The sequence below is a fragment of the Spermophilus citellus genome, assembly GCF_964194105.1.
Source record: "Spermophilus citellus genome assembly, chromosome: 9".
Lineage (NCBI taxonomy): Eukaryota > Metazoa > Chordata > Mammalia > Rodentia > Sciuridae > Spermophilus > Spermophilus citellus.
In genome coordinates this window covers 127,719,282-127,743,896 of record NC_138191.1, presented here as the reverse complement: position 1 = coordinate 127,743,896, position 24,615 = coordinate 127,719,282, and the positions used below count along the sequence as shown (strand labels likewise).

The following is a 24,615-nucleotide window of genomic DNA, read 5'->3' as shown; positions in this document are numbered from 1 at the left end:
TGGCATGGCTCCCCCCATGTCTGTCCTGCCCTCTGTCTCACAGTCCATCTGTCCCCTCCTCTCCCTGTCTGTCCCCTGGTAGCCCCTCTGGCTGGGGCAGGGGACAAGGCAGGAGCTCCACTTGCAGGTGACACTGGCTCCCTGAGGCCACCAGCCAAGCTGGTTTGGGGACACAGAGGGGACAGCCAGAGCTCTGTCTTGGGGTGACCAGGACCCCTTCCTGGGGGCTGGGGGCTTCCTGGCCAGCCATGGGACGTGGCGGGGGCTCTCATGCCACCTGGAGTCTGGGTGTGTTTTCACTTCAACCAGCTTCATGCTCTTCAGGGCTGCAGCTGGACCATCCCGGTCCTGACCAGGGACAGGGGGCAAGGGCACCTTCCCAGGGGGAGCCGCAGGGCCCCTAGAGAACAGAACATCCGCTCTGGGGGCTGGCGCCGTCCGGAGGGCCTCCTGGAGGAGGTGGCCCACGTGCACGGGGCGCTGGGGCCCTGCTGGGCTTGGACGTGTCAAGGAGGGACGTGGTGTAGCCCCAGCACCTGGACCATGTATGCAGTAGGTGCTCATAGCAATTCCATGGGCAGATGGGCCTGGGCAGCCCCGGGTGGTGGTGGTGAAGAAGCTCCCAGTGGCCGCCCAGGGTGGCCTGTCCCCTCGACCTGTGCTCTGAGGCTAGTGGGTCTCTGAGAAGTGGGTGGAGCCCCGGCTCCCGCACAGGGCTCCAGGGACCGTGCCCTTGCGGTCCCCTCTGCTCAGGCCTGAGTGGCCTCTCCTCTTTATCTGTTTCCAAGGTGACGCCCCAGGACGCAGACCGTCTCCAGAGCTTCCTCCTCTGGTTTTTCCGGGAGGGCACCTGTCCCCTGTCTTGGCCATCAGGGTCCTCTCTGTGGCAGGTCTTGAATGTGGCCACCCGCATCCAAGTGCCCCACGGCTCCCGGGCTGCGTCCTATGGGACCAGGGTGGGGGGGTGGGGGGGATGCAGCCCTGCAAACACCAGCTCCGGAGCCCACGAGCTGGGGTGCGGCTCTGCCTCTGTCCTCACCAGCGGGGGACCTTGGACATGTTGCTTAAACTCTCTGAGATTAGATTGCGTCCCCACGCCGCCCTGGCTCCGGGCGTTCGCAAGGACGGCAGCGGGTGCCTGCAGGACCTAGCGGACGGACGCCTGGCTCTGTGCTTGCTCCATGGAGGCCGGCTCCCATGGCCACCTCCTTCCCTCCGCGTGTGCGTCCTGGGTCTCAGCACATTCCTTGTTATTATTATGGCTCTTGTGAAACTTCCTGGTGACATGTGTCCACCCTCCACGTCCCCCCAAGCAGAGCTCTCGATAAGGCCAGCTCTGCCAGCTCCAGCTCATCAGCTCTGTGCCTGGCCCGAGGCCGGTGGCCAAGAAGTATTGGTTGAATAAATGAGCGAGGGACCTGGGGAAAGGGAGAGTCCTTCTGCACACGGGGCCCTGGGGTCTTGGGGCACGATGTCTAACCAGCACAGGTGGTGAGGACCTCGGGACTGGCCAGACCCAGGTGGAGTCGGGCAGAGCTTCCCCAAGGGAAGGGATCGAGGGACTGGGACCCGAGGCCCAAGGATCTAGGTTTCTAACTCTGGGGCCAAGTCTGTCTCTACCTGGCTGTGTGTTCTAGGGGAGTCACACACCCTTTCTGTCTCTCTGTTCAAGGAGGCAGGTAGATGGAACTGAGATGTAAAGCCCGGCATTCAGTGATGCCCAGCAGGGGTACTGCCCCTGATCCTTTCTAGAATGATGTGCCAGCCCTGACAGGGTCAGCAGAAGGTGCTGGGCCAGGGCCGAGGCCCTATGGTGCTCCACTCTACCCAGGTGGGCTGATGTTGGAAGAGACTGGGTCTCTGCTCGAAGGGCCAGCAGAGGGAGGAGACCCCAGTTCCCCGCCATCCTTCACTTATCAAAGCCTTCGTTAAAACAAAGGAGCCTCATGGACGAGTTGGAAGGGTACAAAGCGTGTGTTCCATAGACGCCCCACCCCAAATAAACCTGGGACTGGGCTGGACCCAACGCTAAGGGTGCTGTGGACCCCACAGTTCAGGACCCCACATTTGCCCTATTTACTAAGCCCTCCAGGAGGCAGCAGATGGTGGATCTACCTGGCTTCTCTCTTGACTGGCTTAATCTTACTTTGTGAGCATCATGATTCATGAAATCGATTCCACTTCCCTTTTTTCCCGGGTTTCTAGGGAACTCATAGCTACCCACCAGACAGGGTCTCTACACCTGTTTCTTCTTTCTTCATCCTTTGACTTGATTTCCTTACTCAGGAAAACAACAACAACAACTTCTCGAAGGCATATTCTACAGGTGATCAGTCCTTTTTATTAGGATGTGGGATGGAGGCCCACAGAGAAGCAGAAGTTCTGGGTCTCTGTATGTGGGCTGTGGGGGGAGGGAAGGTGAGAGCAGGTGGGGGGGTGGGCAGAGATTCAGAGACCCCCACGTCAGGAGCAAGCCCCCAGCAGCAGCAGGGGTGGCCGAAGGGGTCAGGCACTGGGTGGGGGGTGGTCAGGGCTTGGCCTTGGGGCCCTTGGTGGCCTGGGCTTCATTTCTCGAGGGTCAGCTCTGTGCCAGGGACTTTCTAACCTACGTATGTTCATTTCTACTTTATCCGTGTTTTACAAATAAGGAGACTGAGGTTCAGACAATCAGGCACCCTGGAGAAGTTCAGCCGCTTGCCCAGGGTCCTGTGCCCAGGGTCCTGCCTGGAGCCTCAGATGCTGCCAAGCCCGGATGGGCACACCCTGGGAGCTCCAGGGCCTCTGCTGTCCCTCGTTGCCACCCCAGGGAGCCGCAGGGAGCCAGGGAAGCCTTTCAGCTGGGGAGTGACAGGAGCAGTCTGGGTTCAGAGAGGTCGCCCTGCGTGCCGGGTGGGGCACAGCGAGCCAGCCTGGAGGCCAGAGAGATGGTGGGACCCAGTGGTGGCAGAGGCAGGGCTGGGCTGGGGAGGGACACTTGGAAGGTGGAGCAGACGGGTCGGGGGGGTGACCTGGGTTGGGGTGTGGGGAGGGGGAGGCTGCAGAGGCTGCCTGGCTCTCTGGCTGGGGTCTCTGGCTCTGGTGGCCTGGGCAGAGGGGGAGGCCAGGTGAGGGCAGGGAGGTGATGTGCCTGGTGGCTGCTGAGTTGGCCACCTGTGGGTGACTGGCCTGATCATAAGCCCTCCTGGGCGGAGTCCACGTGCCTGCTCACCCGGGGCCTGTGCCGTGCCCAGCCCTGCCCTGCCAACGTGTCATTAGCCCTGCTGATGCAGCCACGTGGAGTCTCAGGTGTCCCCAGACCCAGGGACAGAGTTGGGGATTCCTGCGGGCCCACACTGCCCAGCAAGGCCAGGGCCTGGCTCGGGCTCAAGGTGGACTGGTGGATGGAGCCAGATCCACGGCCCTCACCCTTCCCGCCATTACAGAGTGGCCCCAGGCCACGGCCCTGGGGAACTGAGGCACCTGCTTTTTCCCATCAGCCCCTGAGGCCCCTGGCCAACCCACCAGGAGGTCCAGGACCCTGCCTTGGGTGCCGAGGGCCCAGGGGTTGGCAGTTTACCCGGGGAGAATCCAGAGGGGTAGAAGCCGAGGACCTGGGCACGCCCACAGGTGCTGAGCTCTGTGGTCTGGAGCCGTACCTGCGTGCGGGCACCTGGTCGGTGTTTGTTGAATGAATGAGCCAACGGACGCTCTGGATGCAGACTCGGCTTCCTGAGCCTTCGCTGGGCCACCTTGGGCAGGCGACACTCTTCTCTGGGCCGTGGTTTATCTAGACGAAAATAAACGGCCTGGTCCGGGGATGGCTGGGGCCCTCCCAGCCTAGGCTGGAGGACTCTCTGGGTCCCAGGAGTGGAGAATGGCCACAGGGCAAGGAGTCCAGAGGCCAGGGCTCTGCTATTCCCCCACCCCTTTCCACACTGTCCTAGGTAAACGGAGGCACAGGCTGTGTGTGTGTGTGTGTGTGTGTGTGTGTGTGTGTGAGGTGGAGGCCCCCAGCCTCAAAGAGGCCACGGCTGGAGTCAGTCATGATGAACCACTCTGACTGGTCCCGAGGCCTGAGGCATCCGATTTCCATGCCCTGATGGTGCTGAGGGTCACCTGAGCCCAGGTAGCTTATCCTCATGGGCATCCAATGACTTCCCGAACAGAGTTGACCCCTCTGCCCGCCTCCTTCCCCACCAGTTCATAAGGATAAATGCTGAGGCCTCCAACTCGGGATTTCAGGGCCAGGTTGGCTCCCGCACCCACAGTCTTTAAGGGGTACCGACGTCTGGTTGGACCAGGCTGCGGTGCAGTCACCACCCACCCCTGGTGCATCTCCTGGCAGCTCCACGCTCCACCATCTGCCTGACCTTGGAGGGTCCTTAGGAAACTCAGACCTCGCCCTACACCCCCATGGCAAGGACGCTGAGATTGGAAGAGCCCTGGACGGCCAAGGCCTGGGCTCCGTGTCCTTTCTCGGGGAGGGCTCCTCTGCCACCCCCTGGGCCCACTCGCAGCCTCCCTCCCTCTGGACCTTGGTCCCCAGATGTCAGGGTCCCTAACTTGCTGGTTTATTTCCTGCTTTTCTTGCTACTCCGAGTGCCCCCACGAGGGCAGGGCTCAGCTGGTGGCTTCACTCTTGTGTCTCCAGGGCCAAGAACAAAGGTGGGTGCTCAGACACTGCTGGGGGAGGGGACGAGGCCTGGGGTCACAGCCCAGCGCCCAGCACCCCTGCCACTGCTTCCCGGGCTGTCTCAGGGGTGTCTGGGGGTCATTCAGAGTTCCACAGTCACCGGGCAGCTGGCTGGCCTGTCCCCTGTGTGGAACAGGCCCCCCCAGGGGAAGGCCTCACGGCCAGAGGGGAGGGGGCAGTGATGTCATCGGGCCCCCCCACCCCCGCTCCTCCCCCTCTGACCCTCCAGCCTGGAATCCCGAGTTCAAACAGACCACAGAATGTGTGCACAGGACGTGTCTCTGCGGGCTGCGGGCAGGGCAGGGTCCTGGGCAGGGCACCGTGTCTCCAAGGAAATGCTCTCGGGGCTGCAGGAAAGAGGAAGGGCGGGGGAGGGGCGGGTGGACGGGAGGCCACCAGGAGGAAGCTGGTGGACAAGGGAGCCTTTTTCCCCCTGCCGCCAGAGTAAAAATGTTGAACAACCACTCAAACAACACCCGGAAACAGGGGACGAAGCACCTGACCCAGCTCCCCCAGGGACCTTGCCAACACCAGCTCACAGAGTGTCCAGACAGCCCGGGCGCAAACCCCCCGGGACCCTTGACTCCCCTGTGAAGCCCACCCTCCACTGGCCTCCCTGCCAAGCCCTCTGCCAGGAGCCCCCTGCCTTTCCCCTCCGCCCTAAGGACATTGCTTTGAAGGACGGTGACCCGCCTGGGCCCCTGGCCTGCCTGCCAGGCCTGTCTGTGCTGTGCTTCGTCTGAACTCGGGATTCCAGGCTTGATGGGTCCTTGTCACTGGCCGTTGCCGTGAAGATCAGACGGTGCATTCCTGGGAGGGCATGTTCATCCCTCCCTGTGCCCGCCACCTGCCACCCACCTGTCACCCACCCGTCACCCACCCGTCTGTCTTCTCTAATGCGAACACACTGCGTGCTCTTAGATGCCCCTTTTATATCCCTCATCACCGTCCATATGAAATGGACACGTTTATGTGAATTAATGTCATTAAACAAAATGGTCCAGGTCTTGCTCCTGTGGGCTTGGGGAGGGCGGGGAAGAGCTGTCCCTGGAGATCTGATTTGCTGCTTTCCGTCTCCAGAGGTTGGGGACGTTGGATGTAATGAGCTTTTGCAGATTGACAACATTTGCAGTCAGATGTGTTGGCAGGAAGATCATTCCAGAAAGTCTTCAAGATCAAAAGTGACCCAGTAATTGCAAATGCACTTTCACACGTCCTGCCTCCCTAACCAGCCGGGGTCCCGGGGGCGGGGTCTGTGTGCCCCTGGAGCCCCTTCAGACTGGTTGCTCCCCTCCTTCTCCGTCTTTGCTGCCCCCACCAAGCTGTGGACGGGAGCCTTCTCGTTGGTGTGCCCTCCGTTCTCCAGGTCGCAGAGTGGCCAGCTGAAGTGAGTGAGAAACAGACATGCCACCGGCAAGTCCCCATCTCCAATCCGAGGTCTCAGCACAGAATGGCCACACGCCCTGCCCACCTTGCCCGCGCCCAGCCTGGCCCATCTCTGATGACGGCACCATCGTTCTGGTTCCTCAGGTCTCCTGAGGCTTTCTCTCAAGTCCACGTCCAAGCCATCTGCCTTCGAGGCTCGCGATCCGACCACCTCTCACCGCCTCTCACTGCTCCCCGGGGACCAAGGTGCCCCATCTCTTGCCTGGAAGAGCCTCCCAAGGCCGGCTCTGTCCGGCTTCACCCGGGGGGGGGGGGGGGGGGGGTCAACAGACTCTTGTCAATGAAAGAATGAGATCCCTGCGGAACAGGCTCCGGCTCTGAGTCTCCTTTGTGTCCCAAGCCCAGAGGAGAGGGGTCTGCAGAAGAGAACCCGCACTCCCCAACCCGACGCTGCTCCGAGCTCCTGCCAAGTCCCCAGCTCTCTGGTTGGCCAAGGGTGTTCACGAGGCTGGCTCCTGCCATCTCTGAGTCTGGGGGTCGTAGCGTGCAGGGATTCAGGCAGACCTGGGTGCGAATTATGGCTCTGCCACTGACTGGCACTGTGACCTGCAGGCAGGATGCTATTCTCTGTCGAGCGGGGACGTCTGTCTCCTGGGCAGTGTGCTAAACATCTCATTGGAAGCTCACGTCTCCTCACCAAACCAGTGGGACAGACCCCGTCCTCCTGGCTGCCCTCACACAGGAGGAAACTGAGCCACAAAGAGGCCCAAGAAATCCAGGCCTGTGGTCTCCGTGCCCATCGTTGGTGGCCTGAGATCGAATCTGCACCTGGGCATCTGCCCCGCTGTGCTTTATACGCCCCCTGCTCTCTGCGTGTGTGAGATCAATCTGCACCCCCCCCCCCCCCGTGGCTCTGGTGCATAGTCAGTCCTCAGAAACGATGACGTCATTGTGTGTGGTTTCAGACACCAGAAAACGGGGGTCGGGGCAAGGCTGGAGGGCGGGGGTAACTCCAGAGCTCAGAGTCTCCTGTTGGCAGCGGAGTCAGATTCACCAAGGGACCCCACAGAAACCCCACTTTACGTCTCTCAGAGAGGCCTCGGGTGCCTTGTCCCTGGTCCCCTTGATTGACAGCCTGTGAATGAGGAGGCTGGGCGGGGAGCCGGGAGGTGGGGACTGGGCTCAGGTCGGCTAACCAGGTCGCAGGGTGAAATTAAAAGGGAGGAGGAGAGGGCCAACCTGTCAGAACTCACACTCCTTCCTGGTGGCCAGGTGCCCAGGAGAGGAGCCGGGGAGCTGGGGTGCCCTGTGACCGAGCTGACCTTGGAGGCTGGGAGCAGGGGACAGGATGGCCCCGCAGAGAGCGGTGAAGCTGTCCCTGAAGAAGCCCACTTCCGCTGTGTGTGTGGCGGGAGTCGAGACGCTGGTGGACATCCACAGGTGAGAGCCCGCAGGTGCCCACCTGGCTGCAGAGGGCTGGGCTTGAATGGGGGGCCCCAAGGCAATGGGGTGGCTTCCTGGCAAATAAGCCGGCCCGTTGGAGGGTGCCGGGAGGCTGTTCTGACAGCAGGGAGGGCGGAGTTGGCTGCGCAGCCTGGGCGGAGGGCGGGGGTCTGGCTGTGTGCAGTCAGGCTTTGGCTCCTGGGCTCCGGGTCGGGACGCAGCTGTGAGCCCCAGGGCCAGGCTCCAGGGTCAGGGCTCTGGGCTCTGACGTGGGGGAGGACGGACTCGTTGGGAACATCAGAGGGAATTGTTGCTCAAGCTCGAGAAGCAAGCGAGCGGGATCTCCCCTGCCCTCCCTCAGTTTCTTGCCAACTCCTGTCCTCAGTGAGGGGCGTGAGCGGCAGTTTGGTCCTTGGAGGCCAGCCAGGGGCGACGAGGCGACTGGGATCAGGAGGGAGTGGTTAGAAGACAATCAATGACTTAATATAAGAAGCGTGAGCCTGGAGCACCGCCCGGGACCTGGGCTTGCCATGAGAGGATGGTGGGAGAGGTGTCGGGGAGGGGGTGATGGAGGGATGGGGATGATGGTGGTAGAGGTGGTAGTGATGGTGGGGACGATGGAGATGGTGAAGACGGTGGAGATGGTGACGGTGGGGATGATAGGATTGGGATGATGGTGAGATGGTGACAGTGGAGATGGTGATGATGGTGGTGATGATGGTGGGGATGATAGTGGGGACATTGGTGGGGACGATGGTGGTGGTGATGGTGATGGTGGGGATGGTGGGGATGATGGTGGGGATGATGGTGGGGATGATGGTGGGGATGATAGTGGGGATGGTGGGGATGATGGTGGGGATGGTGGAGATGATGGTGATGGTGATGGTGGGGATGGTGGGGATGATGGTGGGGATGACAGTGGGGATGGTGGGGATGGTGGGGATGATGGTGGGGATGGTGATGGTGAAGATGGTAGAGATGGTGACGGTGGTGGGGATGGAGATGGTGGTGGGGTTGATGGTGGGGATGATGTGATGGTGGTGGTGGTGATGCTGATGGTGGTGGGATAGTGATAGTGGTGATGGTGGGGATGAAGGTGGGGATGATGGTGGGGATGATGGTGGGGTGGTGACCGTGTCAGTGGTGATGATGGAGGCCATGATGACATCTGAGGGGAAAGTTGTAGCCTCGGCTTCTGTTAGCCTAGATCCTCCCCGTCTTGGCTCTGCCCAGAAGGGGACTCAGGACCCGGCTCAGCCTCAGTTTCCCCACCTGGTCACTGAGGGAGCTGGACCTGGTGCCCTCTGGGGGACTGACAGACTGACTATGGGCTCCATCCCTGCCGGACGAGAGGGGCTGGATCTGGGGGTCCTGGGTGAGAGTTCCCCTCTAGCAGGACTGGGGACTGTTACCAGGCGGGACCTGAGCTCCAGAGTCCTGTCGGGTCTCAGTCCTTGCTGCCCTGTGTGGTGAGTGAATGCTGCGTCCAGCTGCCGTCCGGCCTCAGGGGAGCCTCTGCCCCAGAAGCCTTCCCCCTCCCTCTCTTAGGCAGTGGCCCGAGGCCCCCGTGACAGGGCTGGGGGGAGAGCCAGGAGCCCTGGAGGCCAGAGCCTGTAGGTTTCTGCGGGAGCCTCAATGGGGAGGTGCTGGTGACCCTGGTCTGTGCGGCCAGTGGAGACCCCGTTTCCTCCTGTTGATTTAGTGAATAAATAAGTAGATGCCCAGTTCAACTTGAGTTCAGTTCTCTCTCTCTCTCTCTCTCACACACACACACACAGACACACATATATATTACATATACACTTTGTGTGTGTGTGTGGTGCTGGGGATGTACCCGAAGGCCTCGTTCATGCTGAGCAAGTGCCCTACCGCTGAGCTGCACCCATAGTCCCAGATAATTGTTTTACCGTCTGAGTGGGTCACACTTGCACGACAAGCATCTGCCGTTTAGCTGAAGCCCGGGTGGACAGCTAGGCGGCCTCCGATTCCTCTGACAATCCCACTTGAACACCGAGACGGGGAAGGAGTCCTTGGGCTCCTGCCTTCCTGATTCCTGACCCTCTCCTCATCTGGGGCACGGCTATTTCCTTAGGTCCTTGTCCTGCTTCTGACTCAGGCCAGAAGCACTTGACAGGAAGCCGGCAGGACTGAGCTCTGGTCCCGGTTCTGCTGGCCGACTTACTTTCAAGGCACTAGCCCTCTCTGGGCTTCATTCCTGAGCCCCACAAGATAAGCTGGGTCCCCCCTACTATTCCACAGGGAGATAAAGCCCTTAGATCCCAGAGGTGGACAGACAGCTTCTCATGCTGGCTCTGGTTATTCGGGGCTGTGTGATCTTGGGCAAGCTGCTGCGCGTCTCTGAGCCTGTCTCTGCACTTGGCAAAGGGGGAAACAGGGACCTTCATGGATCTGGGGGGGATAGATGAGACCAGGCACACACGGGGGCCCTGGCGTGGCGGGTGCCCTGGCGGGGAGGGGTCATGCTCTGAGGGCTCTGGGGGCTCCTCTTCCGCATCTATTCTTCCCATCACTCCTCGGAGGCGGGAGGGGAGGGGACAGCTCTGGGCGTGTGTGGTGGCACAGGGCATGCTGTCTGTGAACTCCCCAGGGAGCACCAAGCCCCCAGCACCCTCCAGAGCTGGAACTGGGTGGGAGGCGGCCCCGGGTCCTGAAGTGAGCACATGGGAGTCTCTGCCCAGCAGCCTTTGGAACCTTCACCCGGCGCGACGGTGACGAGGCCCCGGCTGCTGGGAGTCTCAGCCAGAGCACAGGAGTCCCGTCTGCAGCCCTGGGGAGGGACCCCCTGCTCTGAGGTCTGCAGCCTGTGGGGAGGGGGCGGGCTCAAGAGGAGCTCCCACCCGTCCAGGCTGGGCGGGCGCCAGGGCTGCACTTGCTGGTGGGGGGTGAACTTGGGCTTCCCCTTCCCCTCGCTGGGTGCCCGGTGCCAGCTGGGGTCAAGCGAGGGGTTTCCAACTGGCCTTGGTGCTCGGAGCAGGGAAGCCTCCAAGAGGAGGCGTGCTGGTCACCTGAGCTCCCCCGGTCTGGGCCCTCCAGGAGATGGGCGTGCAGGGTGACATCACCGGAAGTGATTAATTCCCCAGGGGCTGGCGGGCAGGCAATTTGGAGAAATGTTTGTGTTTGGGGTAATTGTGTGCCCTGGGGTAGCCCAGCCCAGAGCCCTTAGGATTCCCCTGGCTCAGCAGAGGCTGCAGATCCCGCCCCTTGCCCCAGCAGGCGAGGCCCTGACCCCAGCATCCCAGTGGGCTAGCTCACTACCCTGACCCCAGTGTCCCAGCCGGCTACCGCACTGACCCCGACATCTCAGTGGGCTAGCTCACCATCCTAACCCCACACCCCAGCAGGCTATCTCCACTGACCCCCACACCCCAGCAGGCTAGCTCACCACTTGACCCCTCCCTTCAGTGGGCTAGCTCACCACCCTGACCACCCCCCTCAACACAGTGGGCTAGCTCACCACCCTGACCACCCCTCTCTCAACACAGTAGGCTAGCTCACCACCCTGACCCCCTCCTGCAAGGAGACCAGCTCACCACTCTGACCCTATACTCCAGGGGGCTAGCTCGCCACCCTGACCACCCCCGTCAACACAGTGGGCTAGCTCACCCACCCTGACCACCCCCATCAACACAGTGGGCTAGCACACCACCCTGACCACCCCCCTCAACACAGTGGGCTAGCTCACCACCCTGACCAACCCCCTCAACACAGTGGGCTAGCTCACCACCCTGACCACCCCCCTCAACACAGTGGGCTAGCTCACCACCCTGACCACCCCTCTCTCAACACAGTAGGCTAGCTCACCACCCTGACCCCCTCCTGCAAGGAGACCAGCTCACCACTCTGACCCTATACTCCAGGGGGCTAGCTCGCCACCCTGACCACCCCCGTCAACACAGTGGGCTAGCTCACCACCCTGACCACCCCCCTCAACACAGTGGGCTAGCTCACCACCCTGACCACCCCCGTCAACACAGTGGGCTAGCTCACCACCCTGACCATCCCCCTCAACACAGTGGGCTAGCTCACCACCCTGACCACCCCTCTCTCAACACAGTGGGCTAGCTCACCACCCTGACCCTAATGTCCCAGCAGACTATCTCCACTGACCCCTACACTCCAGCAGGCTAGCTCACCACTTGACCCCTCCCTTCAGTGGGCTAGCTGACCACCCTGACCACCCCCTCAACACAGTGGGCTAGCTCACCACCCTGACCCCCTCCTGCAAGGAGACCAGCTCACCACTCTGACCCTATACTCCAGTGGGCTAGCTCACCACCCTGATCCCTGGATCTGGCCAAATTGCTCTGGCTGTCCCTATTCTTGCCTGGGGACCTTAAGTGGCGCTCAGAGGCTCACACCGGTTAGGAATGGGTGGGCATCTTGGAGACTCCACTGGGGGGTCCATCATGGTCCTCCCTGTTTGTGCAGAAGCCAGAACAGGTCCTGGGGAGACTCACATGCTTGGGGAGGGAGAGGCTGACGGGCAGGGATTCTCCAGGACATTCTCCCGGATCTTCCTGCGTCGGCCTCACCCCTGCAAAAGTCCCAAAGCAAAATAGACCCTTCAGGTCTGCAGGGGTGGGCTTCTCTAGAGGGAGGAGGCCACGGGCCTTCCCGACAAGCCACCCCACAAGTGCATTTCCGGGGTTCCCTGGAGCAGGAGGCTGGTGGAGGCTGCGGGGTCATAGGCCCCTGTTGTTGACACTGAGCAAACGAGTGACTGTGGCTCCACAGAGGGACAGTGAGGCGTGATTGGAGTCCTCGTGAGGTAATGACAGGGTTGGCACCGACACTGGTCCTGGTGACTGACAGGCTGCGGGCGCTGGGCGGGGACGCCCTCCTTCTTGCTCCGGGAGCTGCGTGGCCGTGGCAGGAAGGACACCTTGTTTGGAAGTGATGTTCCAAGGTGAGGGTTGAGGGTTCACGAGGATAGACCCAGGGCCCTGCAGGTCCTGGACCTCTCCTGTTCCTGAGCCAGTGGACCCTGGAAGGTTCCCGGTGCAGGGAATGCAGGGCTGCTTCTCTGCTTGTGACGTCACTTCCGCAGTCTCCCAGACGCTCTCGGTCCCCTGTGCTCTCCATGCTCCACAGGCGGCCGCCGGCTCTGCCCAGTGGTCCTGGCCCTTGGTCGGGGGACGAGGGTGGAAAGAACTGGCAAGTCCGTGCCCAGCTGAGGTGGCGTGGAGGGGAGCCCCAGCCACGGGCCAGGCCAGGGGCACCACGCCGACTGGGCTTCTAAGGAGGAAGGGCCGCGGGGGTCAGGCCTCTGACAGCCATTTCAGTGACCTCTGACAACAGGACGGCTGTTGGTCGTGATCGCCAGCTAGGGTCAGTCTGGTTTTGGCAGGCTGTGTGAACCCAAGCCAATCACTTGGCCTCTCTGAGCCTATTTCCCAGGCTGGGGGTGACTTCGCCTCTGTCTGTACTCTGGAGTTGGCAACTTGATTTTTCCCATTTGCAGATGAGGAATTTATCATGCACAGAGCACGGATGTACCTAGGGCAGGGGAAAGCGCCCCATGATTCAGGGCCCACTCTCTCAGGATGCTGTGGCCCCCAGCCCTTGCCCAGTGAGGGACAAACAGCTGCCCCTTCCTGTCTCCATGCCTGGGCAGGCCAGGCTCCGCTCAGGGAAGTCCTGTTGGCCTGGGCCCTCCTGGGATCCCTGGGCGGGCCCGTCCTGGGCAATGACAGGGCGGGAGGCACCAGCAGCGATCGCTATCTCGCCCGTGTGTGCTAGGCTTTGAGAAGACACGGCGGGCGGCGTGGGGCTGGCCTTCCTGACCCCTGTGCCCCTGGCCAGCCCCAGATGGGCAAGGGCAGAGCTGCACCTCCCATTGCGGCCCCCTCACCTCCCCAAGGGGAAGGACCAAGGCCCATGTTCTTTGCCCCAGGCACCTGCCCCGGGCTGGTTCTCCTGGGCTTAGGCCTTCCTGCGGGTCGCTGCCTTCTTCCTGGGGGAGTAAGACCACCTCAGGACGCTGGCTTCCTGGGTCGAACACCGACTGTGTTTTCTTGGCCAGGAAGGAGAGAAGGGAGGTGCAGGCCCTGTGGCTCCCTTCCCTAGGTCTGCCTGCACTCCACACCTTCCCGGCGGTGATGGCCGTGGGCAGCAGCCCTGTCTGAAGTGTATCTCAACTAAACCTCAGCAAGCCCAGGAGGCAGGATCGACCACGATCCCCTTTGTGCAGACAAAGAAACAGATGCAGAGAGGTTGAGAGACTTGTCTAGAGTCACACAGAGCACAAATGCCAGGGCTGGGATTGGAACCCAGGTCTGCCTGACTCCAGACTCCGTGAGCTCAACCCCAAGAAACCTCAGTCTCTGGTCTCCGTGGCTGGGTGAGTGTTGGGGGGGAATGGGGGCCGGCAGAAGAGGAGCTTTGGGGAGCACTGGGGTCGAATCCTGGCTCTGCCACCATCAGTCACCCTCTGGGACCGCAGTCTGCACCTCTGCCTCTGCACACCGGGGCGGAATGGCCACACCCGCTCAGCTGGTGGCACCCTGGGGGTGGAGCGTAGGGGAAGGACCCTCTGGACGGTGAGGGACCACCCTAGGGGGCTGGGCCAGTGGTCACAACGTGTCCCTGGTGCCCTGTGTGATGCCCGATGCGTGGAAGGTGCTCAGGAGAGTGTGTGGGGACAGTCCCCACGCCCCGATGGCGCTCCATGTGCCCCGAGGTGCTGACTTTGGGGACCTGAGTCTGTGGGGCCTGACCAGCTCTGGGGACTGGCAGTTGTGGGCTCTGTGGGCTGGAGAGCCACCGGCCTTGTGGCCCGGTCTGCAGCTGCCATTGGAGTCTGCCCCTTGCCCCTCCTGCCACTTCCCAGCCTGGCGCTCGGGTCACCTCTGGGGACACATGGCCCCTCAATCTCCCCAAGCTACTGCCCCAGGGCTGGTGATGTCCAGGCTTCAGGGTTGGCCTGGGGGCTTCTCCGGCCTGTGGTTTCCTCCCCTGGCGACGGGATGGTCAACTCCCTGGGTGACCAGATCAGGAGTGACCTCCAGAGCCCCAGAGGCCAGAGCTTCTGGAAGGAAGGCTGCCGCCGGGAAGAGGAAGCGCTTTCTGATGACCTCACTGCCAAGGCCGAGGGGCGAGGGGGTGAGCGGCGGTCATGGGAGATGTCCAAGCACCGAGTCCTGCCCTGGGCAGGGGACTGGCGGGGATGACCTCCCAGGTCCTTTGGACTTCACTTGTATGCCCACCTGCTGTCTTCTCATCCCAGGACAGGCAGGGCCCAGAAGGTCACCAGGGTCATCCTCCTAGCCTGCACTGACCTTTGTCCCTGCAAGGGTCAGGTCTGTGGGTGGGGACCTAGCTCTGGGGCCCCATCCTGCCATAGGTCTCCACGTCGAGGAACCTGTGCTTCGCAGATTCAACCTTTCCTGCTTCCTTCCTCCATCCTCCGGGCCTATCTCCTCCCTCTAGCTTGACCCGGGCATGTTCCGGGCACACAGGCTCATTTTAATATGGGCCAGGACAGCCCACAACAGGAGACAGACCTGCCGCTCCCTGCTCTCTTAGCCAGCTGTGTGGCCAGAGGAAAGTTCCTTAACCTCTCTGAGAAAATGTCTTCATTGGTTAGATGGAGACAGTACCGCCCCAGGAGGACTGTTGGGAGGCCTGGATGAGACTGTGGGTATGGAAAGCCAAATGTACAGAGCGGGTGCTTGAAAATTCAGGCTCCTTCCCACCCCGACAGTACAGGGAAGCACCCACCCATGCCGTGACCTGTGAGCAGGCACACGCCTTGCCCAAGCAAGTTGGCAGGGCCGGGGATTATGCTCAGCTTCTGCTCTACACCCAGCTTCTGTTCCCCGCCCCACCCTCGCGCCTCCTTTTTTGAGGTTCTTAAGAACTGACTCCATTCTCCCTGTAGCCACCTCTCCATGAACCTGGTGTGACAGGCCCTGCTCTGGGCACGGGGACATTGCAGGGTGAGTCAACACTGCCCTGGGTGGCAGAGATGGCCTGCTAAGGGTCACCAGGATGATCTGCTCCGAGGCTGTGGAAGGGGAGAGGACAGGAGTTGTGGCTGGAGTGGGCGGGGCGGCAGGGGCTCCCAGAAGAGTCACAGTGGCCGACAGCGCCAGACCAATAGGGTGACGCAGCAGATGCATGTCTCCGGCGCGGCTGCGCCCCCCGGCTGCCCTAGGAGTGGCCCTTTGCATCAAGTCAATGTCACAGAGGAGAGAAACCGAGGATCCCAGCATTTCAGGGGCCAGACCTGAGGCCACACTCCAGAGCCCACGGCATGCTCTGGGGAAGAGGTGGCATCTCAAGTGCGTCTTGGAGAAGCAAAAGATGGCCCCGCCCCCTGGGGACCCCGTCTGGGCAGCCACGGGGAAGGGTAGCGGATGGTCATGCTCGAGGTCCCTTTCCTGAAAGGGGCACTTTCAGATCCACAGCGTCACCTCATCAGGACTTGATCTGGGGGCTGCACCAGGAGACGCCCGCACAGGGAAGCAGTGGGGGTGGGGTGATGGCAGGAGGGACCCCCAACAGCAGGGGCGGGGGGGGGGGGAGATCTCACGGTGCGGCGCATCCCCAGCCCCACCTGCCTGTCACTCAATCCATGGCCACGCCCACACCCCTGGGAACCTGTGAGCCCTGTCTCTGAAGCCAGGGCGGGGACCTGAGGGGGCCCGAGGCCATGAGACTCCAAGGCTGCACAGCGACACCTGCGGTAACCACCCCTGGTCACCAGCGAGGAGCCCCAGGCCCTCCACCCCCTCCCGGGGACACCCACCATCCTCTCCCACCTGCAGTGACCTGGACCTCTTGGACACCTCGGGGCGGGGCGACGGCGAGCAGGTGGGGCGGGTCTTGAACAGGCCCCTCCCAGAGGCCCTTGGGGAAGCCACGGTCACCCGCTGCCCGTCAGTGCCTCCTGCCGAAGGGCGAAGGCTTCTCCCCAGGCCGCACCCTGTTCACCTGGCACCTGCAGGAGAGCGGGGGCCAGCCCCAGAGAGTCCAGCTGCCGCAGGAGCTAGTGCGCGGTCCGGGGAGGGAGGGGGCAGGTCTGGACCTCCAGGGCACAGCCCCTCCCTCCCAGGGCACATGTATAATATTATTATTATTATTATTAATTTCCCACCAAGACTCCACATAAGACTTCCTGTGGCCGAGGCTGTTATTCATAGAAGTCAATTTTGCCCAAAGCCGGAATTGCTCCCAGGAGCTGTGTTCTGGGAAGGGCTGTGGGGTGGCAGAGTCCCTGGGTGGAGCAGGTGTCCCCAAGCTGGCCTAGGCTCCTGCCTGCCCACTTTTGCTCTGGGGACGTGTGGCACAGGGCTCTGGGGCCGGTGCGTTCCGACCCCAAGGCAGCCCTCGCGGCTCCCAGGTGGGCCTGACACCTACTTGTTCGCCATGCCATCACCTGGGCGCCTGCCCGGGCCAGGCACTGAGCCAGATGCTGAGGGGACAGTCGTGTCTCAAAGAGACCAACCACAGAGTTCGCAGCTTTCTGGGGGGAGGTGAGCAGGGGTGTCCGGGGCAGGGAGCTCGCAAAAGGTGGAGGGGAGGACCTTTCTGAGAGGGAGTGAGGCGCTGGACGTCCTGCAGGGAGCTGTGAGCAGAATGTTCCATCAGAGAAGACTGCAGCTTCGGCAACCTCCAGGAGGAGACGGGAGCCGGGGAGGGAAGGAGGCTTGCAGGGACACGGGCTGGGCGAAAGGTTCTGAGTCAAAGGGCCACACCCCAGTAAACCCATCAAAAGTTGAAAAAAAAAAAACCATCAAAACTTAAAAATATCCTGCTCCAGCAAAGCCAGGATGGCCCAGCCTCCTAGACAGCGCGGCCCAGCCGGGCCTCCCGCAGCTCAGAGCTCTGCCGCCGCCCGCAGCCTGTTTTACCACAAAGGCTGAGCATCGCGTGGGGTTTGCTGAATACTCTACCCAGAGCCACCACCGGGTGGGTGTGCGTCTGCATCATGGAAAAGTCAGAACTTACACGCTGAGCCCTCCTTAGGAAGTAGGGGACCGTTTGCATCTGAGGACAAAGGCGATGAGCTCTGAAAATTCCCAGCCCCTAACGATTACTTGCTCTCCACCCGGAGCCGTGGGTGACGGGCACAGTTGAGCGCGATTGTGTCTCTTGGAAACTCCAAGGTGAAGGGTATGGAGCAGAGGACGTGGAGCGGGGCCTCACCGATTATTCACACCATGGAACACCAGCTTCGTGACATCGTCTAAATGTAAGGAAGGGACAGAGGCTAACGACGCAGCTGAAACTTAGGAGTATGTCCAACCATCATGCTGGGGGGGACAGAAAACCCCAGCAGCTGTTCCCAATGCCGTCTGATTCAGCAAGGAAGTGACTCTCGTTGGTGAATGAGCGACACTCGCCAGACACCTTCGAAACAAAAATATCAGCCCGCGATCAGGTTGCACTTCAGATTCAGCGACAGCGAATTTACTGGGACCAGCAGGTTGGGGAGCAGCACGTTTGTCAAATCGTGGTCTAAACAGCCAACGCAGCTTGTGTGCGGTGACAGGAAGCTTCGTGGAGCCTCGCACATTTGACGAGAAAGAGTGACATGCGTGTGGCCTTCAGACCTGTGCACCTGTGCACATTTCATCTCAGCAAATCTGTGTAAATGCGTGTGTATGCGTAAGAAGTCCTCCCCAGCCAGTGCCGCTGCAGGGGTCAGCAGGGAGGGGCAGTGGGACAGGGCAGCCGGGGACGCCGAGGCCAGGCAGGGTCACGGGAGAGCAAGCAGAGCTGCGTCCTGCAGCTGGATGGTGGGGATGTGTTTCAAGAACACATGGTCATTGGGACCAAGGTCAGCAAGCAGAAGACGACCAGGGACCCTGGACTTGGTGGCACAGCAGTCCTGGTGGGGGGGTCAGGGAGGCGAGTGGGTAGTTTTGGAGGCAGTGGGGGCTGCCGGGGCACCCAGCTCCTGAATTTTCCCAAGAAAGGACGGGCCAGTGCGGGGGGGGGGGGGGGAGGTCGGGTTTTAGGATGGGGACGTTGGCAGCCGTGGCTGTGCAGGATGTGGGAGAGGGAGAAGGGACCGTGACCTTGGGGCCCTCACCCGCGGAGGCCAGGTCTTGGGCAGGATGCCAGGCCATTTGTCCCTTGTTCAGGAGGGCAGTGGGGACGTGAGCTCGGAGGCAGGTGCGCTGGGTGACGAGGTGGCAGGGCTTCGGGAGGGAGGGAGGGGTGGCCCGTGTTCCTAGGACTCAGCAGAAAGCGTCTCCAGAAAGGTGGCAGGATGGCCAGCGGTCACATGTCCCTGGAGGTTAAGGGTCGGAGTCTGGGGGCCACGTGGGAACGGGCACGGTGCCGGCGGGTGCTGGTCCACTGCAGCTCGAGTGGCAGAGGAGCGAGGGGCCAGGGCCTTGGGACCAGAACAGGGAGTGACCACCACGGGCGAGGGACAGAGGCAGTGAAGGGAAGAGGGACCGGGCAGGGAGGGACGGGGAGAATTGGGAGGCTCAGCCGCGGTCCCAGTGCGTGGAGCCCTGGGGGGAGGGGTTGGTGCAGCAGGTGGCAGTCACAACAGGACACTGGCAGCGCCTGCTGTTCTGGGTGACGACAGAGTGTGGGGTTCACCCATGGGGCAGCGAGGTCGGAGGGGGACAGCAGAGGTCACAGGACTGGGCAGCCAGGCTGGGGAGTGCTGTCCACGTGGCCATTGAAAGAAGCCAGGAGAGGGCAGGCTGGGGCCGGGCAGGAGCCGCCCCCTCAAGGGACCAGGCAGAGTGACTGTGGGGTAGGTGGTGGCACCTAAGGTTTCAATTCACACAGGGGGCTACGGACGAAGGAAAGAAGCCATCTGGGAGGGGACAGGGAGGTAGGAAGCGCCCTGCCCACCGGGGCCCGGGGCCGAGGGGGTGGGAGGAGCGGCCGTGGGGACAAGGTGGCTGGGCTGTCAGGTGAAGGCCCAGGGGACTGTCCAAGGTGACCCTGTCGTGAGACTGAAAGATGTGGTTGCGCGTGGATGAGCACGAGACCTGAGACTTGGAGTCTCTGTGGGGACGGGTGGACACACGTGAAGGGCGGGGCCACCGATGGGCGTCCGGCAGCGATGGGGACCCACCTCGGCCTGGGGAGCCGATCCTGCCGGGGGCCTGGGCCTCGGGGCCCCCCTCACTCCGTCTCTGCCGGGAAGCGGCCCTGTGAGCCACCACGGCGGGACTTGTGATGTAGGACCTGTGACTCTTGTCACCATGGACCACGGGGGCAGCTGGGGACAGAGTGACCGTGGCAGGGCTGGGGGAGGATGTGATTTTGTGAGGGTTCTTGGGGTCCGGGAAGGGTGGAGGCGTCGGTAAAAGGACCCTCCAGAGGCATCTTGGTGGTCGAGTGGACGTCCCTACGGGGACCGGGCTTTGGGGGTGGCCTTGAGGCTTCGGCTCTGCCATGGACATGAGGGAGTGACCTTCCCTCCTGGTGGCCCCCTGGGGCCCAGGGCCTCCTGGAGCCTGGCACAGAGGAGCCCAGCTCTCTTGTGTGGGGATGAGGAAGGACAAGCTGTCCCCCCAGAGGCCCCGCTGGCTCGACTCTCCGTGTCCTGTGGCCTGAGTACGGGGCACTCCCCTCCCCAAAGCTGAGGGCCAGGAAGGCCGCTCCCAACCCGCTGTGCTGAGGTGAATGGCGGTACTCTGGTGCCCCAGGGCTCGGGGGTATAGGTGGCTGGAGAGAAGTGGCACCGGGTCCTGGGTGGATCAAGTGCCATATCCCCATCCGGGTGCAGATGAGCCCCAGATCCCCCTACGGGGTCTGGGAAAGTGAGCGTCCACTCATGTGTTAAGAGGTTGATTGAGTACCTACTATAGTGCCAGGCATGCGTTCCCAGGATGCAGCAGGGAGCGCAGAGCTGAGCTAGCCGTGGAGATGGACCCTAGCCAGGCAGGACCAGGGATCCCAGCAGGGTGAGGGGACGGGGCAGTGGGGAAGAGGGTGGGGAAGGTGCAGCATTAAATGGAGTGGTGACGTCCTCGCAGGGCCCTGAAGTTTGAGAGAAGGAGCCTGGTGGGTATCTGGGGAAGAACATTGCACCTCGAGAAAACGTCCAGTGCAAAGGTCCTGAGGCAGCCCAGCCCGGCGTCTTTAGGGACCAGCAGGAAGGCCGGGTGGCCAGGGCAAAGTGGGCCTTGAGGGCTGGGTGGGAGTGGTCCCTAGACCAGCTATGAGGGGTGACGTTTGGGCTCCCTGGCAGCCACGACCCCCCCCCCCCGTGTCCACCCTCCTGGGTCCCTGGGCCTCATCCTCTCTCCCTCCTCTGCAGTGATGTGCCCAAGGGCGCCAAGAACTTCCACGTCTCTGGGAGCTCCCAGTTGGATATCTTTGTGGCCTACGATTCCACTCGGGTGACAGAGCCTGCGGGCAAGGCGCCCTGGCCCCTGGACAGCAGCGTGGAGGTCATCGTTTCTGCAGACAAAGCCAGTAAGGACTTAAATGACCTCAAGGTAAGGGCCATGTCCTTGGAGTGAGGGGCTGAGCCCACCTCGCCCCACCCCCCCGGGGGAAGAGCTGCCCACAGCGCCATCCACCATCACGCCACGTGTCCCTGATGCAACTCCACGGCCACCAAACCTGGAACCCCCACCAGCCGCACAGCTGGGCACCGTGGGTCCCCCGGGAGCCCCCGCCTGCCTGTCACCTCCACTCGGGACCCCTGTCACCTCCGCACACAGACCCTGCAGCCCACCTCCCTGCGCAGCAGAACTGCCTGAGCCCCCACTGACCGCCTATCCAGGCGCCTGCCCTGGGGGCCACAGCCCCTCCCCCGCAGGCAGAAGCCAGGCCCAGGGCTGACAGGGACAGGGCTGGGAACCTGTGGCTCCGGTCCCTGCTCTGTCAGGGCCTGGATGGCCTCCCTGGCTCACGGGTCTGCAGCTCAGGAAGGCCCCTGGCCTTGGGCCGTGATTGTGGTCCCCTGTACTGAGGTGGCTTCGAGAGGCCACGTGGCCCTTCCCTTGTCCATCTCCTGCCCCTCCATCCCCCGGCTTCCCAGCCCAGCTGAGAAGGCGGCTCTGCGCTCAAGCCAGAGCCCAGGACCCTCGGACCCCATGGCCCTGGGCTTCCTGTGCCGGCCCTGCTGCTGGGCAGGGCTGTCCCCTGTCTGCGCCGCGGCCTCTGCAGGTGGCTCTGCAGGTGGCTCTGCAGGTGGCTGAGGGCGGGCTCTGCTCCACAGGTGAAGGTGGCCTACTTCGGGGAGGAGGGGGGCGAGGCCCTGGGCCGCAGCGTGCTGCTCCTCACCTGCGTGGGTAAGTGCCACCCTGCCGTCCGCCGACGGCTGGCTGTGCCAGGGTCCTGAGGGGCCCTCGGCCGGCTTCCTCCACCTCAGAGGAAGGACTGACCCTTCCGCCTACTCTGGAGCCCCCGGGGTGGACACCCAGCCAAACTCAGGGCCACGGGGTCTAGAAACTTCCGTCCAGAACCAAGGGCCCGAGCCACGGGAGGCCTCCTTCACCTGGAGCCCACACAGGCCCCAAGGGGTCGCCAGGGTCCCCAGCTAGGCCCTGAGGCCACACGGCCCCTTCACCCAGAGCCAGGGCAGCCCACTCTGAGTCCCCAGCTGCCAGGGCTAGGGGCCACCGGCATGTGGCCTGTGAGCCCAAGGCCACCCACAGGATCCACTCAACACACACAGACTAGCAGGTGACTCGAGAGCCAAGACTTGAGTGTCACCCTGGACCAGAACCACAGGGCCTCCCAAGAGTAGGGGACAGTCCCCAGGGCTGGGCTTGCTGCTCCTTCCTGACCTGGGGAGGGGGCTTGCCAATCTGGGCCTCACGAGTGTGAAGATGGAAGCACTGTCCACCCTTCCCAGATGTTTCCCTGGACGTCGACACTGACCGCGTCGGCAAGGTCAGGAGAAGCGGCCGTGACAAGGTGAGGCCCGCCCGGCTACCCCAGGACCCGGGGCTGGCCGGCAGACCTGGGGCGGTCTCGGGTGGACGGGGCCCTCCTTCTACAGGGAGATGGATTCCCGGGGCCCGTGGCCTCGGGCAGCGAGGGAGCCCCCCAGGGATGGCTCATGGGCATGAGAGCACGTCAGCGTCTTCCCGTGTGACTGCTGGACACGGCTCTCCCTTGCTGCCTTTTCTAATTCGGGAGCTGCATCTGGGCCCCACGCAGGGTGGGTGCTCCGTGAAACATTGATGAGTGACTGAATGACCTCCTCCTGGTAGGGGGGCTGTGGTAACCAGCCCAGTTGGACCAGGGAGGGTGAAGAGGACAATGGGGTGGGCTCCGAGCATCACACCACAGGAAGTAGCTGGAAGCTGTCCTGGAAGGGGTGGAAAGAACATCAGCCCAGAGAGGCAGCCAGGAACACAGGGCTTTGTGGACGAGGTAGTGCAGGGCCGTCATGGGAGGCTGTGCAGGTTGCTCACTGCACAAGGGTGCTTGGTCTAGGTGGTAGGTGGGAGTATAATGCAAATCATGTGCATGGTGGTATCTACCATGAGAGGTGGACAACTGTGCCAAGGAGTGCTGTACAGGCTGGCAGTGGCCGTGTGAAGTCAAGTTCAAGGTGGGCAACCTGGCCCCCAGGTGGGGATGAAGCTCAGCCAGCTCTGAGGACGATTTCTGGGCTTGGCAACGTCAGCCTTGCTCCTCCAATGTCGTGGCTGGGCAAAGTCACCGTGTATGGTTGCGCAGGTTGTTCACTGCACAAAGTGAGGCCTCACCAAGTACGCTAGTCCCAAGTCTAAGGTCCTTCCTTAAATCTTTGAGCAAACCCAGGGGACAAATTCTCCGAGCTCTCCATCCAGCCCAGGCCACATGGGAGTCCTGTCTGGAGCCTCCTGCTTCCCACTGACCTTCCTGTTTTTCCTCAGAAAACCTGGCGCTGGGGCCCTGAGGGCTCCGGGGCCATCCTGCTGGTTAACTGTGACAAGGACAGTGACAACTCCATGGGGCCTGACCTTCAGAACAGCCGGCTGATGTCCCTGGAGGGTGAGTGACAGGAGTTGGCAGGGGTGGGAGGGGACTTGGGGGGTGGGAAGGGCCACTCCTCAAGGGCCACTCTCCCCAGACCTGCAGGACATGTCCCCCATGGTGCTCAGCTGCGACGGCCCCGACGAGGTCTTCCGCAGCCACAGGCTGGTCCTGAAGGCGCCCTGGCCGGATTCCAGACGGCTGCGGGTCTTCTGCGCGCAGGGTGAGTGGTGGCGGGGTCCCCTCTTCTGCCACCGTGAGGGGACCAGCGCAGCACGGTGCCCGAGGAGGAGGCGTGGGCAGCCCACTTCACAGAGAGGGAGACTGAGGCCCAGATGCACTGTCCACCCTCATGGGCCAGCGGTGGGGAGCAGGGACCCCAGCCCTGGCCTTCTGGGCCAAGTCCCGCCTGTCCCCACCGGACAGAACCTGGCTGCCGCTGGGCTCTGTCCATGTGGGCAGGGCAGGGGTGGGGGCCAGCCAGCTGGGCCCTGTCCCCATTCCCTAGGGGCTGAAGTGAGGCTCAGAGGCAGGACCCTTGCCAAAAATGCACCCCTCCCGCTACCCCAGCCCCACCCCTGCTTTATAACCGCTGCCCCTCGCCCTCCTCTTCTCCCTGACCGGGAACCTGGGGCCCCAAAGGACCCTGGTGACTGAGGAGGTGGAGGGGAGGCAGGGTCAGGAGCCCTGAGCCCAGACCAGGACAGGGCAAAGCCCTGCTGTGAGCAGGGCCACCCAGGGCACACCTCCAGCAACCCCCGCTGTGCGGCCACCAGGTGGCTTCACCTCCCAAATAAGACCACCTCCTCCCCCTCGCGTCCCCTGACCCTCCGGAGCCCTGGGCGGCCGCCGGTCTGCTCTGTCCACGGGGACTGACCGGTCGGGAAGGGCCTGGTGCCTGGCTTCCTCCTGGGTCCTGCAGGAGCCTGCGGTGCGGCCTCACGGGTGGACGACGTCCTGTCTTCTGGCTGCAGCCCGTTTTGCTCAGATCCACCCAGGGGTGGACACTGGGGTTGTGGTCACCTTCTGTGCCAGGCGCTTTCCTCTCCTTGTCTGGTTTGAAGCCGGAGGAGGAACCGAGGCTCAGAGAGGGCGAGGCCCGAGCCGAGGACGCACAGCTGGCTCGGAAGAGCTCAGAGAGACCTGGGACGCCGCGGTCCCGCGCCCCCGCGGTCCCCGGCCCTGACTCTGATCTC

The 24,615-nt window shown here is 62.6% G+C and overlaps 1 protein-coding gene across 1 annotated transcript in view; it reads left to right on the top strand.

Annotated features, from left to right (window-relative positions):
* Nucleotides 1-24,615, top strand: part of PADI1 (peptidyl arginine deiminase 1) — an 88,502-nt gene that overhangs the window by 51,675 nt on the left and 12,212 nt on the right. Inside the window, exons 3-7 of the mRNA XM_081308084.1 lie at nt 20,760-20,940; nt 21,669-21,741; nt 22,308-22,369; nt 23,320-23,437; nt 23,517-23,642. Of these exons, the coding sequence (XP_081164210.1) occupies nt 20,760-20,940; nt 21,669-21,741; nt 22,308-22,369; nt 23,320-23,437; nt 23,517-23,642 (560 nt within the window). The remainder of the gene's footprint in view (nt 1-20,759; nt 20,941-21,668; nt 21,742-22,307; nt 22,370-23,319; nt 23,438-23,516; nt 23,643-24,615) is intronic.